Source organism: Coccinella septempunctata, chromosome 4 (genome assembly GCF_907165205.1).
Source record: "Coccinella septempunctata chromosome 4, icCocSept1.1, whole genome shotgun sequence".
Classification (NCBI taxonomy): domain Eukaryota; kingdom Metazoa; phylum Arthropoda; class Insecta; order Coleoptera; family Coccinellidae; genus Coccinella; species Coccinella septempunctata.
In genome coordinates, this window is record NC_058192.1 from 38,527,969 (window position 1) to 38,545,872 (window position 17,904).

The 17,904-nt window shown below is 40.9% G+C and overlaps 1 protein-coding gene and 1 long non-coding RNA gene across 2 annotated transcripts; both read right to left on the reverse strand.

Moving 5' to 3' along the window:
* Positions 1-5,946: 5,946 nt before the first annotated feature.
* LOC123312056 lies at positions 5,947-6,807 on the reverse strand. Its single transcript, XR_006537569.1, has 3 exons — positions 6,751-6,807; positions 6,312-6,471; positions 5,947-5,982 (listed from the first exon to the last, which is right to left on the reverse strand). It is a non-coding gene; the product is annotated as an uncharacterized LOC123312056 (long non-coding RNA).
* A 6,372-nt stretch (positions 6,808-13,179) lies between these two features.
* Positions 13,180-16,578, reverse strand: LOC123311712 (uncharacterized protein K02A2.6-like). Its single transcript, XM_044895783.1, has one exon. It carries the CDS (start codon positions 16,576-16,578, stop codon positions 13,180-13,182), a length of 3,399 nt encoding a protein of 1,132 aa, XP_044751718.1.
* Positions 16,579-17,904: the final 1,326 nt, after the last annotated feature.

Here is a 17,904-nt window from a genome sequence, read left to right on the forward strand (position 1 = left end):
TCCCTTAAAGAATAGCTGGCGCTCGAGTACACCGAGGAAAACCCCGTTACAAAATGGCGCACGAGCAGGGACCGTTCAGAATCTATCAGGAAACAACTGAGGTGAGAGACATTAACCGGACAGTGAGTGAATTCCCGAAACACTGAGTAAAACCTCAGAACAGTGAGTAACTATTCCTTGAACGGAAAACTGTGAAAAATAAACTTGAACTGTGTTTTATTCCCTGCCTCTCCATATTGAACTGTTATACTGTGAATTGAATTGGACTATATTTTGGAAATTTTCCTACTGTTGAACCCCGTTGAAAATAATTTGTGATTATTCTTTTTGCCGATTACTGTATTGAGTTGTTGAAGACTGAACTGTTATTACGCCGTTATATCAGTGAAAATTATTTCCGATTTCTAATTCGAATTGAACTGTTTTAATTTCACATTGAAGGTGAGTGAATTTCCGGACTTTGAAAAATTGAAAATTTATTGTCGCAGTTGGTAAAATTTAATAGGTGTGATTTACCTATCGGTTCAATAGGGAATCACCTATTACCTGTTGATAACCTATCTACCTGTTTTCTATTTTCTTTTGACCTGTACTGTTGAAACTTACCGATTATTTCTGACTTTTCTGAAAACTGAAAGTCAATTATTGTGATTTATTTTCTGGCTATTGAACTTGAAAGACTGTTTGGAATTTAACCTGTGCGTTTTGGTGCTATTCGAATTTCAGGAAATTTTTCGGACTATACGAAGTGACTTGCGATTGTGTGCGGCATTTCTCGAATATTTTCAGACTTTAGTGGGACTGATAGAAATTTTTTCGAGTAACGTTGGACTTTAAAAATTTTTGAAATTTTTTTTTGTGATACATCGGGACTTAGATTGTTTTTGGTGCGCCGGGACTTAGACTTTTTTCTGATACACCGTACTTAGACTTAATTTTTGTTTGGGGTACACCGATACCCACTTCGAACTTAAGTGAATAGGTTGGCTAACGATTAACTTACCGGGTTGGACTTAGAACTTAAACGGATTGTGAAAGACATACTGAGTGTGAAATATTGGTGCGTTCTGAATCGGACTTAGTTGAATATAATATGACGAACATGGATGTGAACCGATGTGAACCTGTTACTCAGTGATGAACTTACATTCGAATTACAACTGAGGGGACAATCGATACCCGGTACTGTGATGACTAAACGGAGTCTGCTACGACAGGTGCTTCAGTCTAATGAACCTCTACTACCCCCAACAGCATTGAATCCCGCCTCCGAGATTGAGATCTGTCAAAATAAACTCACAGATTTGGTAGAATCCCTTCAGAACTTCAATCATAATAATGCGGCTAAAGAATTTTCGCGAATTTACACCAGATTAATACACATTCAAGGCAGGCTGAACTTTATTGTCACCGCAGACACAACACAGTTACAATGGATTGAACAAATGAAGGCGACTACAGATAAAGCATTGGAGACACTGGAGGAGCTGCGTAGGAGGAGTGATCGTGAACAGCCGCAGACATCCAACCGAGGTCAGAGGTCTCTTTTGGATGAGGAGGTGCACAGTTCACCTGGGATGTCACCGATCCAACCGGAGAGGTTATCAAAGGTTGAGACATCACTTATCGACTTAGGAGATGGTGTCGACCCTCCTGCAGTAGTTAATGTCTCACGTACCGGTACACCTGTAAGGAATCCAACATTAGAACAGGTCATGAATGAGACAAGGCAGACATGTAGAGCATTACTGCAACAATTACCAGCGATACCTCTAACACAGTCGCAGGACTGTGGGACAGCAACACCTGAGGGCCCGACATAAAGTAGATGGGTTAATGCCACACGAAGGGTGTCTTTTCCACACTTACCTGCACCGTGGATAAATTCTGACCGGACAATTATCACAACACCTGCCAGATCGGAACCGGAGTCTCGATCAACAGTAGCAGCTGTTCCGGTACACAAATGGAACATCTCCTTTGATGGCACTGGTAGTGTAACTGGATTTCTTGAAGAGGCTGGCTGAATCCCGTAGGGTATCCCTGGAGCAAGTTTTCGAATCAGTGTATGAGTTACTAAGAAAGGATGCGAGGGATTGGTTCATTCCCAGGAGAGGTACTTTCGAGGACTGGGAGGACTTTAGCAGCCAACTGAAAGAAGCATTTCTGCCAGTTAACTACGAGGAGAATCTGTTGGAGGAAATAAAAAGGCGAACACAAGGCCCTGAAGAAAAGTTGCTTCTATATGTTACCCGGATGCAGAACTTATTCCAGAAACTCACCTATGCAAAACCATCCGAGGTGGAGCAGATCCGGCTCATCCGACAGAGGTTGATCCCGCCCTTACAGCAAGCCTTGGCCTTCCAGGAGACCAAGACTTATGATGAACTTCTCCGTAAGGGAAAAGTTTTGGAACTGGTCCAGTGGCAGATGAGCCAGTACACCCGGCCACCCTCCAAACCAGGTTTTGTGGAAGAACCTCACCTGACGTACAGTCCCCGTCAACTGAACCGATGTCAAGCAAGTTTTTCTATGGATACCGGAGAGAAGGTTCACCAAACAATCGATCACAGGGAATCAGTATCGCCGACACAAGCCAACCAGACACGACTTTCTCCGCCGGGAGAAAGCCGTCCAAAGCCGCCCAGGTCCAGAGAGTCAATAGCCCAGCGACAGGAATCTCACCGTCCGACTTCTGGAGACAGGTCCGAAGGTCGATCCAGACCTGCAACACCGCCACCCCGCCGTCCAGCCGAAAATAGCCCCGCTGACCGGACGGAACCACCTTCAGGGAGGAGAGTGTCCTTCCAGACACAGTGTTTCCGATGTGGTGGATATGGCCACATGCGTCGAGAATGTCGCAGGCCACCGAAAATCTTCTGTTCTCGATGCCAGAGGGAAAACATTCTCTCACGAGACTGTCCGTGTTCGGGAAACTGAAGGGGAGATTGGAGGCGGAGTCGACCACATCTCCCGGAATCTTGACTCCACTGGCACCGACTACCTGTAATGATAACCGTCCGTTAGTAGAGGTCAGAATAGCCGGCAAACACTTCCGAGCACTGATAGATACCGGAGCGACCAGGAGTTTCTGCAGTCAGGCCGTATCCGATCAGTGTGAACGTAAAGGAATCACAGGACAAACAATGCACAACAGTTTCGCAGTAATAGCGAACGGACAAACCACCGTCACACCGAAACTGTACACCACCACCGTGCAAATTTCCGATTACACACTGCCTGATTTGAAATTCTTACTGGTACCAAACTTACCGGTTGACATTATTCTGGGGATGGATGTTCTGTCGACTTTCAAGTTTTCCGTAAATCTCAGTACCGCCGAGTGCTTTCTGGAAGGCCGTCTGATCTCGAAACCGATGACTCCTGTCGAAACCACCGCAGAAGTTCACACCGCCGAAGAACACCTGTTGGAGTTGACGGAGTCTCAGAAACAGGAGCTGGAGGCATTCCTGAAAGAAGAATTAAAGAAGTTTGAAGACCTATATGGTACAACCGACCTGATTGAACATAAGATCAAACTGAAACCGGGCACCGAACCGATCAAACAACGATACCGACCCCTAAACCCGAAAATGCAGGAGATCTTCAATCAGGAAGTAGACCGTATGCTGGCTGAGGGAGTGATTGAACCCTCCAAGTCACCGTGGAGTTCACCGGTAGTGTTGGTCAGGAAGAAAGACGGAAAGTACCGTTTTTGCATCGACTTCCGTGCCGTCAACCAAGTGTCTGTAAAAGATGCATACCCGTTGCCGTACATTTCTGGGATTCTGGACAAACTGCGTAAGGCCAAGTACATCTCCACACTGGATCTGAAACAAGGATATTGGCAGATACCGTTAGCAAAGGAAAGCCGTCCGATTACTGCCTTCACAGTTCCAGGAAGGGGATTGTTCCAGTTCACCGTCATGCCGTTTGGTCTTCACGCTAGTCCAGCCACATTCCAGAGATTCTTAGACACCGTTATTGGCCCAGAAATGGAACCGGAGGCGTTCGCTTACCTGGACGATATAGTTGTCCTGGGGGAAACTTTCGAGGAGCACCTGGAGAACTTAAGAGAAGTATTCCGGCGGTTGAGAGAAGCCAATCTTCGTCTCAATCCCGAAAAGTGTGATTTTGTGCGAAAATCCCTAAAATACCTAGGACATGTCGTTACTTCCGAAGGAATCCGTACCGACCCGGATAAAGTTTCCTCTATCGTAGCATTCCCAGCGCCGAAAACCATCCGTGAATTGCGCCGTTTTCTGGGAGTTGCTAGCTGGTACCGCCGTTTTATAGAGAACTTTTCCGATGTCGTTTCACCGTTGACTCACCTGTTAAAGAAGAAACCACGTTGGAAGTGGGGTGAGGAACAACAAAAAGCGTTCGACCTCCTGAAACAAAAACTGACCGAATCACCGATACTGGCCTGTCCGGATTTCAATCAACCGTTCGTCCTGCAAACAGACGCCAGTGACGTAGACCTTGGAGGAGCCCTGACCCAAGTTCTTGATGGAGAGGAAAGGGTGATCGCCTATGTCAGCCGTACCTTGAACACCGCCGAAAGAAATTACTCCGTGTCCGAAAAGGAATGTCTCGCCATTGTTTTCTCGATAGAGAAACTGCGACCATACCTGGAAGGATTTCATTTCACCGTAATTTCAGACCACATGAGTCTAAAATGGCTGAATTCCATCAAGTCACCGTCCGGAAGAATTGCTCGATGGGCCGTTTTCCTTCAGCAATTCGACTTTGAAGTCCAATACCGGAAAGGTGCCCTGAACAAAGTCGCGGACAGTCTGTCACGAAACCCGTTACCGTCTGTAGATTCCGTATGCCTGGCCGACGTCGAAGTTCGCTGCAGTTGGTACAACAAAAAGCTCCAAGAGGTACAAAGAGACCCAGAAGATTTCCCTGACTACGCCGTTGAGGATGGGAAACTGTATCGTCACTTCTGGGACTCTTCCGACTTTACTGAAGTTGGATCCGGACAACCATGGAAGCTCTGTGTACCCACCGAACAACGACTGGAGGTTCTGAAAGAAAATCACGATTCTGAATTAGCTGGTCACCTGGGAATCTCCAAAACCATCTCTCGGCTAGCCCGGAATTATTACTGGCCAGGGATGTTCAGAGATGTCGCAAAATACGTAAGAAACTGCCCATCCTGTCAAAGGTACAAAGTACCACAACAGAAGACGCCTGGAAAAATGCAACCACATAGAATGACTGATGCACCGTTCCAAGAGGTCTGTACAGATGTGGTTGGGCCACTCCCCCGTTCCAAGAAGGGAAATTCTTACGTAGTGGTGATGCAGGACCGTTTCACGAAGTGGGTTGAATGCCGTCCGTTGCGGAAAGCCACCGCTAAAACCGTTTATTCAGCCCTATATGAACAGGTTATACTCCGATATGGCTGTCCGAAAATGGTGATATCTGACAACGGGGTACAGTATGACAGTAGACTGTTCAAAAACAGTCTCCGAGAGCTAAACATTGCTCACCGTTTCACCCCTCCGTATACACCACAGTGCAACACCGTAGAACGAGCCAATCGTACGTTGAAAACTATGATAGGTCAGTTCTGTGAAGCCGATCACCGTACTTGGGATGAGAAATTAGGTGAACTAACTTTCGCCCTGAATACCGCAGAACAAGAATCTACAGGATTCACACCGGCATTCCTGAACTATGGAAGGGAACTAACAGTCCCAAAGGCAATCTACTCGTCAAACACCCAAGACGATGACACCGAGGAGACAAACAGAAGCCCAGAAGAAAGTAGAGTAAATCTTACTCACCGTACAGAACAAATCCGTCATCTTCAGGAGGCCTATGAGTTTGTCAATACCAGGTTGTACCGTGCATTTGAGCAGCAAGCTCACCATTACAACCTCCGTCGAAGAGAAGTTCGTTTCCATGTCGGTGATAGAGTTCTGCGCCGTGCTAATCCGCTGTCGTCCGCCGTTGATAGCTTTGCATGACCTGAAAGATGACAGTGGTAAGAAAATCACCAATATTCATGTGAAGGATTTAAAACCGTTCCATCCGTCTGATCATTAGTAAGTACACTGTATAGCAACCGAAATAAAAATCAACCGTACCGTTATATTATAGCATTCACCGATAATAAATGGGATACATCCGTTCTGTCTGACTCTATTTCACTCCTCTATTACCGTTAAAAATAATATTCATCACCGCAAATAGGTTAGTAATGGGGTACTGCCGCTGCTTTCACCGAATAAGTGCCCAGGTGAGTGAAATAGAGCCTTATACTTGTAACTCCTTATTAACTGACAAAATGTACATACCTATATTTCCGCGATTCCACCATAACCGATAGATCTAACCTGGTCTGCCAGCGGTGGAAGATTCTGTTCCGTACAGTTTTGTTTGTTCTGTGCAGCTTTTATTGCCACCAAACAGGACTGTCTGACTGTCATCCAGTGGGTGAGTGGTATCCCACAATACCTACAACAGAAAATTCCGTTAATTCACTGGAAAAACAGGAACCGTTACCGTTAATTCAATTTTTCTGTATTAATTGTGGGACCGATAATAACAAGTGAGATACACCCGTCCTGCCTGTCTCTATTTCACCCCTGTGTCACTGTTAAATACAATAACCGCATAGAAAATAGCAATAGAAGGCTGACACCGCTTACACCGATATTACAAACTGGCCTAAACGGTAAGTGAAATAGAACAGTATATTTGTATCTCCTTATTAAAATTACCGACCGTACTTACCGTTTCTTCCGAAATTCCACCGTACACCCTGTTATCCCTCTGCTCCAGGATATCAGTATACTAAATGCTTTTCTCTCATTTTTATGCAACCTACAACTGCTGCTGACTCCAACACCATCGGAGAATTGCACCACCGTCACAGGGGGAGCCAACGACGCTGTCTGGTATTCCAAACTACCCTGGTTCGATGATATTGGTAACTATTAACCCCCATGACATGTGCCCGGAGCCGGCTTTGCGAAGTCCACCCTAAAATGGTTCAGAAATAACACAACGAATGACAAATCGAAATGGTACTCACTTTGAAGATTCCGTCCTGCACTGTTTCCACTATTTTCCGGCATTTCTTTCACCGATGGAAATGGAAATCGAAATTTGGAACCACCCGGCGAGATTTGACAATTGGACTTTGGAGGTCAGCTGATAGAACACCGAACTTCGACAGAACCACCGGCGGACATACGTCAACGCGGACCATAGAGTGGGAGCAACCGGGATAGCATTAGCCGATTATACGCCACCTGGAGTAGATTAGGTGAACCTGTTTAATGTAAATCCGATCTCAATCGTCTTGCCGTGAATAGTCAAACCGTTAACCGGACTTAGTAGATTTCACCGTGAAAAATTTAATCCCCTATTTCATCGTGGATTCAATTTTTCAACCGAAGCCCGGGGGATGTAACGAGAGGGTAGTTTTCAAACCTACCCCCTCATTTCAGAATAATTATTTTAGTTTTCATTTTTAAATAATTTTGTTTTGAATTAATTTTCCGAGAAATATTTTCAATTTCCAATTCAGGATTCCGACATCATTCGGAATTGTAAACATACCGTACCGTTTTTATTCCGTTTTTATTTCCTAAAAACGATGTCGCACCGTATAAAACATCCTGAATTGGAAGATAACCGAGTTTTTTTTGTTCGCTAGCACAGATAAGTCGAAATTAAGACGTTTTCATCGACGCAAATTTACCGAATTTCGACTGCCGGGCACATCTGATTTCCGCACCCCCCCTGTGGGTATAAAATCAGATGTTCCCCCGCAGGCCACTTCACTTACGATTAATTCACCGACTGTTACTAGTTACGATTGACTTGGATCTGCGATTGCTCACTTAGTGCCGTCCGCCGGAATTTTTCAGAAGATTGTTTTTTTTTTTTCGGTTTTTTATTAGAGTTCAAATTCTTTTTTTGCTTTTCTCATTCACCGCAGTTGGGGCGATATTTTTTTTTCAAGTTTCACGAGTGTAAGTGGCCGAATATAGAACCAGAGGTAAGACGACCCGCCGTTATTTTTTTATATAATATTGGAACTTCAGTTTTCCGTCTGCATCCCTCTTATACCCGAGTCTAGTTCCACCCCTACTGTCATTAACGTACCCTGCTGGTGTGGATACCCGGGGGGTAGGCGAAGGCACTTTGGGGTGACTCACCCTTTCCCGAAATTTCCCGTCGTATCTAGTTCCACCCCTAATGGTGTGGATACCCGGGGGGTACCGAGGACACTTTGGGGTGGCGCACCCTTTCCTCAGTTCCCGTCTTTTAACACGTTCCTGTGTTCACCCCTACGGTTAGGGAGGCATTCTGCTGGTGTGGATACCCGGGGAGTGCCGAACGAGCCTAAGGGTGAGCCGTCGTAATTCTGTGCTGTCTTTCATCCCCTACCCCTACCCCTAATCTGGCTGAAGTCCAATGTCTGTCCGTCAAGTGTACGTCTCAGGTTCTGGCTGGCGAACTAGTCCGTTAACCCCCGTATAACGTTTGAGATCGGATCCAGTGTTATTCCGTCCGTCTTGCCCCTGTAAATCTCACCGATTTCGAGTCACTGTAAAAATTTTGTAGTAGTGCCATTTGTGTTCCCCTTTTTCGAATCGACAAATAAAAGTTGAACACGTTGATTCTGCCTATCATTGTGCGTCGCTAACACCCTAGACACCAGGGAACCCTGTCTCCGGCTAGTAGCTGCCAGGGTAGGTTTGCTATTCTCCCTTAAAGAATAGCTGGCGCTCGAGTACACCGAGGAAAACCCCGTTACAATCTTTCATATAAGTTGAAATCCTAGATTCCTCTCCAAGGAAATTCAAAGATAGTTTCTGACCAAAGTGATCAGATATGACAGTTCTGAGAACCTGTGATTCATATTCTGACTGATGAAAATTTGTGAAAATATTGTCCAAACAACTACTTGTATTATGAGTTATTCTTGTGGGCTCGTAGATAGTCTGAGAAAGATCAAATGAACTCATTACAGACAGAAAGTCAACCTTCTCACCAACATCACGGCAACCAAGATTTTCACACCCGCTCCAATGGAGGATAAGACCCCCTCAAGGCTGTCCAGGAAAATTCTCGAACTACCACTGCACGGTCTATACATTAGTAGAGTTCCAGAATTACATCTCGGAGGAAAGAGAGCCAGCAGACTTTGCTCTGATTCGTAGATAGATGTAGATCTACGCTCTGATTGGACGGTATTGACGTAACAGATTGAAAATATGGAAAAGATGCGATATTGGAACGAGGCAACTGAGAGGATGATCATCCTTGTTTTGTTCCAGAGACACTCCATTGCAGCCAAGGAGATATATCTCCTTGATTGCAGCACACTCAAAGTGACCGATAACTGAAAGGACACACAGATTGTTTCAGCGCTGTCGGAACTACCGAACCTCACTTTCAGTTCCACTGCAAATTCAGATGCATCGAAACATCAAAAATCAAAACAACAACAAAGTGAGCAAACGAGTTGAAGAAAATACTAAAACTCCACCTCTACTCAAGCAGGCATCGTCTGATTGGGTTACTCTTACGAAAAAACCTCGAAAAAGGCCAAGCGTCAGACTGGGTACAGGAAAATCGGACAATTCCAACGGCTTCATGGGTCAAGAGAAAAAGGCCTGGTTCTATATAAATAGAGTCAAACCCCATGTAACGGAAGAGCAAGTCGAATCTCTCATCAAATCGAAAGAAAATTTCAGTGAAGTGATAGTTGAAGTGAAGGAGCTATCTTTAATTAAAAAGCAAAACGATCTTAAAAGATTCTTGGTGAAAATTCATTTCAAATATAAAGATCATCTATATGACACTAATTTCTGGCCTGAAAATGTTGGCATCAAGCGATTCAATTTTCGTGCATATGAAAAAAACAGAAACTCCCCTGATTTTTTATAATTAAGGAGAAACCTATGAATGCTTCAAGATCAAATTTCAGTATTATTCATCACAATGTCCAATCCATAGGGAATACTGTGAATTCTTTGGAAAATCTTCTGAGCTTTCACGAGGAGTGCAAAATATTGTGTATAACTGAACACTGGAAAGCTAGTGATGAACTAAATATTTCTGTTGGTGATTTTTCATCGATGTCCTCCTTTTGTCGAGAGAAGGGGAAGCATGGTGGACCAGCAATTTATGCTGGTCTGAAGGCCTGAAGAGCAGTGAGGAGAGAAAGGACCTGTCAAATCCTGAAATGAAGAATATTCTTCGAAATGACGATCTGTCTGACGACGGAAGTTCTTCAAATAATCTCCCAATAACAGTTCTCTTTAAGTTTATCAAACCCTTCGATGGAAATCGATCTGAACTCAATACCTTCATTTAAAACACAAATTCTGCTTTCTCACTTGCTTCGCCTGATCAAATCGATAGTTTATTACTCTATGTTGTATCACAACTCTCAGCTATTGTCGTTAATGAATATGAATTATCGGATATAACTTCTTGGACTCAATTAAAAATTCGTTTGAAACAATTTTATGGCCAAACGAACCATTTAGTTCCAACACACGAAGAACTTGAAACTATTCCACAAGCGCCGTATGAAAATGTAACTGATTTCTCTAAACGTCTCGAAAAAGTGAAAGATGAATGCATTCAAGCTGAAAGCTTGAGTTGTTCTCACCCTGACGAACTTCCGTTTCAAAAAAAATCAATTCAACAAACTGCTCTTCGACGGTTCATCAATCATTCCAAAGCAGAAATAAGTCAAATGCTTCGAGCTAGAAATATAGGTGATTTGAATGAAGCTTATTCTATTGCTCTTCAAGAGGAAAAAATCATAAATTATACCAAATCGAAATATAGTTCTATGCATCGTATACCCAATCAAAGAAATTTTCATTCAGATAATCAAAGAACCTCTTTTCAAAATAATCAAAAGAATGGCACAACTCCTAATTTTCAAAATCATAACTATAAACGTAATTTTAGTATGAACAATAGACCTCATATTCCTTCGAATGAAAGATATAATTTCGCAAATAATAATTCAAACGTTAATAATCATGCCTTAACTTCCAAACAAAATAGTTCTCCTAATTATACCTTAAATCCAAACGCTCAATCTTACAAGTTTTGTAATCATTGTAAAAAATCAGGTCATAAAATATCCGAATGTAGGAAACGAGAATTCAACAATTCTAAAGTGAATCATTTAACTTTAAACGGCGAAAGTTCGGACCTGAAGAATGTCCAGGATTCCGACGAAATCATTCAGAAGGCATTCAATTAGATTCAAAAATAAACAGTTCTCACAATAAGTCTAATATTCCTCATGATAAATTAAAATTATAACATTAAAAATCCCAAATTCTCCTAAAGAATCTGTAACTCTTTCAATTGATACAGGAGCGGCCTGTTCCATTATAAAACATGATGCACTTATTCCTAGCCAAACACATCTTGATAAAAATGATATTGTTTTATTGAATGGAATAAATCCTAATATGCCTATCAACAATCTTTGTCATTTTCGTCCTCAAATGCTTGGTAACGATTTCTTCCAAGAACAAAAAGCTATTCTTAATTATGCAGACAATGTTGCAATTATAAACGGACACCCTATTCGTTTCAACAATGAAATTAAAGAAGATAAAATAATCATTCCTCCTCGATGCGAAGTTATTGCTGAAGTCGATATTGTTGGCAATTTGAGACAGGGACTCATTGAGAAATTAACCATATGTGATATCGTTCTTATACGCAATACTCTTGTTACAAATGATAATTCGAAAGCTCGTATTCCAATATTCAACTTGAATTCTAAAGAAGTCACAAAAGACAGACCTGTATTGGAAATAATTGAATTCTTGCCGGAAAAATCTATAAATTTAAATCTTTCAACTAACTATAATCAGAATACCTCAAAAAAATAGGCATTTCAAAGAAATAAAATTCTTGAGGAAAATCTCCGATTGAATCATTTAAATGAAGAAGAAAAAGCATCCATTATAAAAATTTGTCATAAATATTCAAGCTTATTTTATCTACCAGGCGATTCCTTAACTTCAACACATACATTAAAACATGAAATTCCAACATCATCTAACGTTCCATTCTCTTCTAAAATTTATCTTTTCTTCTTCTTTCAATGCATATCCATTAATGGATGTTCGCGACCACATTTTTCATGGCTTCTCTATCTCTAGCGGTATGGATCAATGTCTGAATATCTTGTATACCCTTCCACTGCCTCACGTTCCGCAACCATGACATCCGTCCCAATCCTCTCCTACCTTCAATCTTGCCCTCGACTATCAATTGAAGGAATTGATATTTATGACCTCGCATTATATCGCCAAGGTATGCAATCTTTCGTTTCTTCACGATGTTAAAGAGTTCACGGTCTTTATTGATATCTTCAGGATTCTACGATATACCCACATTTCGAATGCCTTTAATTTGTTGATGTTTTTTACCTTAAGGGTCTAACCCTCCACCCCGTAAAGGAGCACTGACCAAACGTAGCACCGCACAAGTCTCAGTTTAAGATCAAGATCAAAGTCGGTCCATGTAAATACATTTTTAAATTTTATGAATGTACTTTGAGCTTGTTCAATTCGTCATTTTATTTCACCGTCCGACGACCATTCTTCATAGAGCCATGTTCGTAGATATTTAAATTTTTCTACCCGTTCTATAGGTTTTCCATTATATGTTACTCTAGAATTTCCAAACGTATTCTTTTCCCTAGTGATAATCATGAATTTAGATTTTTGATGTTGATGTTTAATCCCATGTCTTGGCTATGTTCGCCTACTATATTAATTAGTTGTTGTAGGTCATCTATATTATCTGTAATCAGCACTGTGTCATCGGCGTAGCGTATGTTGTTGACCCAGACTTTGATCCCAATGTCTCTATCTTCAAGTGACTCTCGAAAGATGGCTTCAGATTATAATATATATTAAACAGAAGCGGCGACAATATACACCCTTGACGTACTACTCTGTAACTTGCTCAGTTAGACGATGACTTACTTAACTTGCGCTTTTTGGTGCCAATATAGATTTTCGATACAATTTTATGATGCCTTGTTCATATATTCAGGTATGGAAACTCTCTTATTGAAACTGGTAATATATTTCAAAATGATTGAAAAATACAATATGAAATTATTAATTGACAACTGTCAATAGGTAACTCGGATTTTCACTCGTTCCCAACATCTCCCTTTCTGAGTTCAAAATCTTTCAGGTAACGGGGAATTCGTTTAGTTCTAGTTGGTCTAACTTCACATCGAGGCTCTGCAGATATGTCCATTTCTTGTTGACTATTTTGTACAACGCGGTCTGGGATAACTTCAAGGATAGGCTCGGGTTGAAGTAGTTCCCTTGATTCGGCTGATGAAGTCGTGGCCACATTTTTTCCCTGGTTCCTAGATATCTCAAAGGATTCCATCAGAATTTCGAGGGGCAGAATGTCATTCTCGTTACCAGAACACTTAACATATCTTTTCTTCAACTGATTTGCATGTACTCTCAAAATTCTCTGGGAATTTTCAAGTGATATTTCATACATGACATTCCCGATCTTGTCGGTGATTCTTCCAGGTTTCCATTTGTAACTATTATTACTATGAACTTGGCAATAAATCATATCACCAATTTCAAATGATTTGGAAGGTATAGCATCATTGTCGTTATCTTGATGACCTACTCGAGATGGCAACAATAGGTCAAGAGTTGTTCTAACTTTCCTACCGAGGAGCACTTCTGCTGGAGATGTTCCATTTGGAGTATAACGGCTTGGAGTAGTTCGGTAAGTCGCTAAAAATGTCTGAATCTGTTGTCCCAATGGTTGTCCACCCCTTTCAATTTTTCTCAATGCTCGTTTGAAAGTATCGACAAACCTTTCCACTTGACCATTAGATTGCGGGTGGTAGGGTGCTGTCCTTATGTGATCGATTCCATTTTGTTTGCAAAATATTTGAAAACTTTGACTGCAAAATTGACTTGCATTATCGGAAACAAGAATTTGGGGATTCCCGAATCTTGCAAAAATTTCTTCTAATGTTCTGATAATGAATGCAGTTGTCGTAGTTTTTGTGTTCACTATTTCTGGCCATTTCGAATAAGCATCAACAACAATCATAAAGAAATCTCCTTTAATTGGTCCTGCAAAATCTATATGAAGTCGTTGCCAGGGCCCTTCCGGTGTAGTCCATGGCAAAAATGGAATTCTCGGAGGAGATTTTGCCGCTTCAGCACAACTTGAACATTTTCTGACGAAATCTTGAATATCTGCATCAATATTTCTCCAGTAAACGTAACTCCTTGCAAGGGATTTCATTCTTTCTTGTCCTGGATGACCTTTATGTAATCGGTGCAGAATACGACGCTTGAAAATTTCTGGAACTACCACGCGTTCTGCGAACATCAAACATCCATCAACGACTGAAAGGTTATCTCTTCTATCGTAGAATGATTTGAGTTCTTTATTCAATTCAACATTTCTTGGCCAGGTATCCTTTTGTACGTATTCAATTATGTTTTGAAGGTTCCTGCATTTGGAAGTTTCTTGTTGAATCATCCTGTGAGTAACTGGAAGTGCATCAATGGCAATATTCAGAACCTGTAGGACCTCTGCTTCAATTCTTATTGAAGAAATTATATATTCCTCATCTTGAACTGCATCGAAGTTGATCAGCCTTGAAAGTATATCAGCGTGTCCAAAATTTTCTGTTTTAACATATTCGATTTCAAAATCGTATGCTTTCAGAATAAGAGCATACCGTTGCAACCGATTTGCTATATGCACAGGAATGCCTTTTTTTGAGCCAAATATTGCAAGTAATGGCTTGTGATCAATTTGAAAAATCACACGGCGACCATATATCATACGATGGAACTTTTTCGCTGCAAATACTAGTGCAAGAGCCTCTTTTTCTATCTGGCTGTACTTTTTTTCTGTGTCTGTGAGCGATCTAGAAGCATGATAGATTGCTTTCATAGATCCATCTTGGAATTTATGGAATATGCAAGAGCCAATACCACTATTAGAGGCATCAGCTGCTACTACAATGGGAAGTTCTGGGTTGTAGTGAGTCAATAGGAGATTCGATTGTAAAATTTCCTTAAATTTGTCGAAAGATTGCTGACAATCAATACTCCATTTCCATTTTACATTCTTCTTCAACAATTGGTCGAACGGTTTCCGAAGTTCGTGCATATTCCTAACGAATTTTCCGTAATAATTAATTGCTCCTAGATAAGAACGTAGTGTAGATATATCGTGTGGTGGGGGCATATGGATAACTGCTTCAATCCTTGAAGGATCGGGCTTTATTCCGTGTTGATTGATAATATTTCCCAAATATTTGATTTCGGGTAGATTGAATTTACATTTTTGAATCTTGAGATGAAACCCGAATTCACGAATTCTCTGTAAAACGTTCAGCAAATTCCGTTGATGGTCTTCTATATTTTTTCCAGAAATGATGATGTCATCAATATATGCTGCTGTTCCTTCCAATCCTGATATCATCGTTTCGATAATTTGCTGAAACAATGTTGGAGCTACTTTGATTCCAAATGGAAGCCTATTGTAAGAAAATAAGCCTTTATGAGTATTGATTGTGAGGTACTTTCTTGAATTTTCCTGGACCTCAACTTGTAAAAATGCATCAGACAAGTCAATAACGCTGAATACTTTTGAATTGGCTAATTTCGAAAAAATATCATCCAAGGTGGGAAGAGGGAATTGATGAGGTTGAAGAGCATCATTCAACCCTGTCGAATAATCTCCACAGATACGTAAACTCCCATTTGCCTTTTTCTTTACTACAATAGGTGCAGCCCATTCAGAATAATCAACTGGAGAAATTATGCCAAGATCTTGAAGTCGATTCAGTTCATCTTCAATTTGTGCCTGTGCAGCGTAAGCCACTGGTCGTTTTGGACGAAAAACTGGTTTAGTTTCTCGCGACACATGCAATTCTACCTTGATTTTTTTGCAAAGACCAAGTCTATCATCAAATATATCAGGAAATTTCTCCTGTAATTCTTGAGCATTTTGTGGATTACTATTCGGAATTGAGGGTAACATATCTTTTCTTGACACAGACATCACATTACAAATAGAATTCAGTGGAATATCCCACAATCCAAACATCGTGATCCAATCGATTCCCAATAAATTGAGATTCTTCACTGGACTAACATAGCATTTTCCTGAATATGATTGATTGTTAAAGGCTATGTTGCATTTGAATTCTGAAATGAGAGGAAGTTGCTGACCGCTTGCATTTTTGACTAAATTTTTCGTTGGGAAACATTGAGGCTTTCCTAGTTTGGTCCACGTTTCCTCCGATATTATGGTGATATCTGAGGCAGTATCGATTTGCAGATTGACCGTTACGCCATTGATCATTAATTGCAAATATTTGCGTCCGGTTAGTGAATTCACCTGAGATATTATGTTGCTTCGGTAATTGCTGTTCTGCTTGTAGTTCCTCCTCTTATTCTTGCCACAAAACCCTTCCTTGTGACCAACTTTCTTGCAGTTTTTACATGTGTGATTCCGGTAGGTACAATCCTTGGCAAAATGCATCTGACCACAATACCAACATGCTGATTTTGGTCTATCTCTGCTTGAAGAAATATTCGATTCTACTTTATCTTCGTTATTGTCATCATACGATTTCTTTGATGACCAATAGTTCTTTTTTGAAATTACGTTTACCATTGATGTGTTAGCATGTTCTGTACCATTGCGGTATCTTTCTTCAAATTGATTATACGCTGACATTCAGAAATTAAATCTTCAAGGTTGAGAGATTCTGAGTTTTTCCCATCAATTTTCGATAATAGTCGTGATCTCACATCTGAATCGTCAACAGACTCAAGCCCACACACGAAAATAAGACATTTGAATTGATCAGCTGTTATTTTCCTGATGTCAAAGTCTTCACAAAACTTATTCACTTTTGCAGCATATGCAACGAAATCTTCCGCACTATTTTTAGTAAGTTTCATACACTGATAACGAGTGTTAAAAATTGAAGTTTTCTTTCCGAACATTTCTTTGAGTTTAGCTACTGTATCTTTGAAATCGATTTCTTTAGGCTCTTTTGGCAAAATAAGATTGATGAATTGTTGATGAACTTGTGTGTCCAATTTCCTGAGTAAAACTCTCACTTTAGCTGGATCTGAGAGTTTTTGTGCATCCTCGATGAACAAACTCTCATAACGTCGGTACCATGCATCGAAAGTAATGTTGTTTTCTGGATCATAGTGGAATTCAGTGATTCCATTGCCTAGAGTTTCCATACGAAATTCTTCACTTACTTCTGCAGACTTTAGTGAAACTTCACTTGACTTGAAACTCTGAGACAGGAGTAAAAGAAATTCTTGTTGATTCTTCATCAATTGATCCTGCTGTAGCTGCGCCTGTACTTGTTGGGCTTTGATGAATTCTGTTATTGTTTTTTGGAATTGCTCCGACATGATAATTATTCACAGTATCCTCGTCGCCACTTTTATGATGCCTTGTTCATATATTCAGGTATGGAAACTCTCTTATTGAAACTGGTAATATATTTCAAAATGATTGAAAAATACAATATGAAATTATTAATTGACAACTGTCAATAGGTAACTCGGATTTTCACTCGTTCCCAACATACAACGAATATCTTTTTCGTCCAAATCCAATTTTTGGAGGAGCTGCATAAGTTTGTGATGTTGAACTTTATCGAAAGCTTTTTCGTAGTCTATGAAACATAGACAAACATTTTTTCTTTGGTCATAGCAGCTCTGTACAAGGACCTGTGTTGCGACTATCTCCTCTCTTGTGCCTAACCCCTGTCTAAATCCAAATTGCGAGTCGCTTATATTATTGACACATTTTCTGTATAATCTCTGATGTATTATTCTT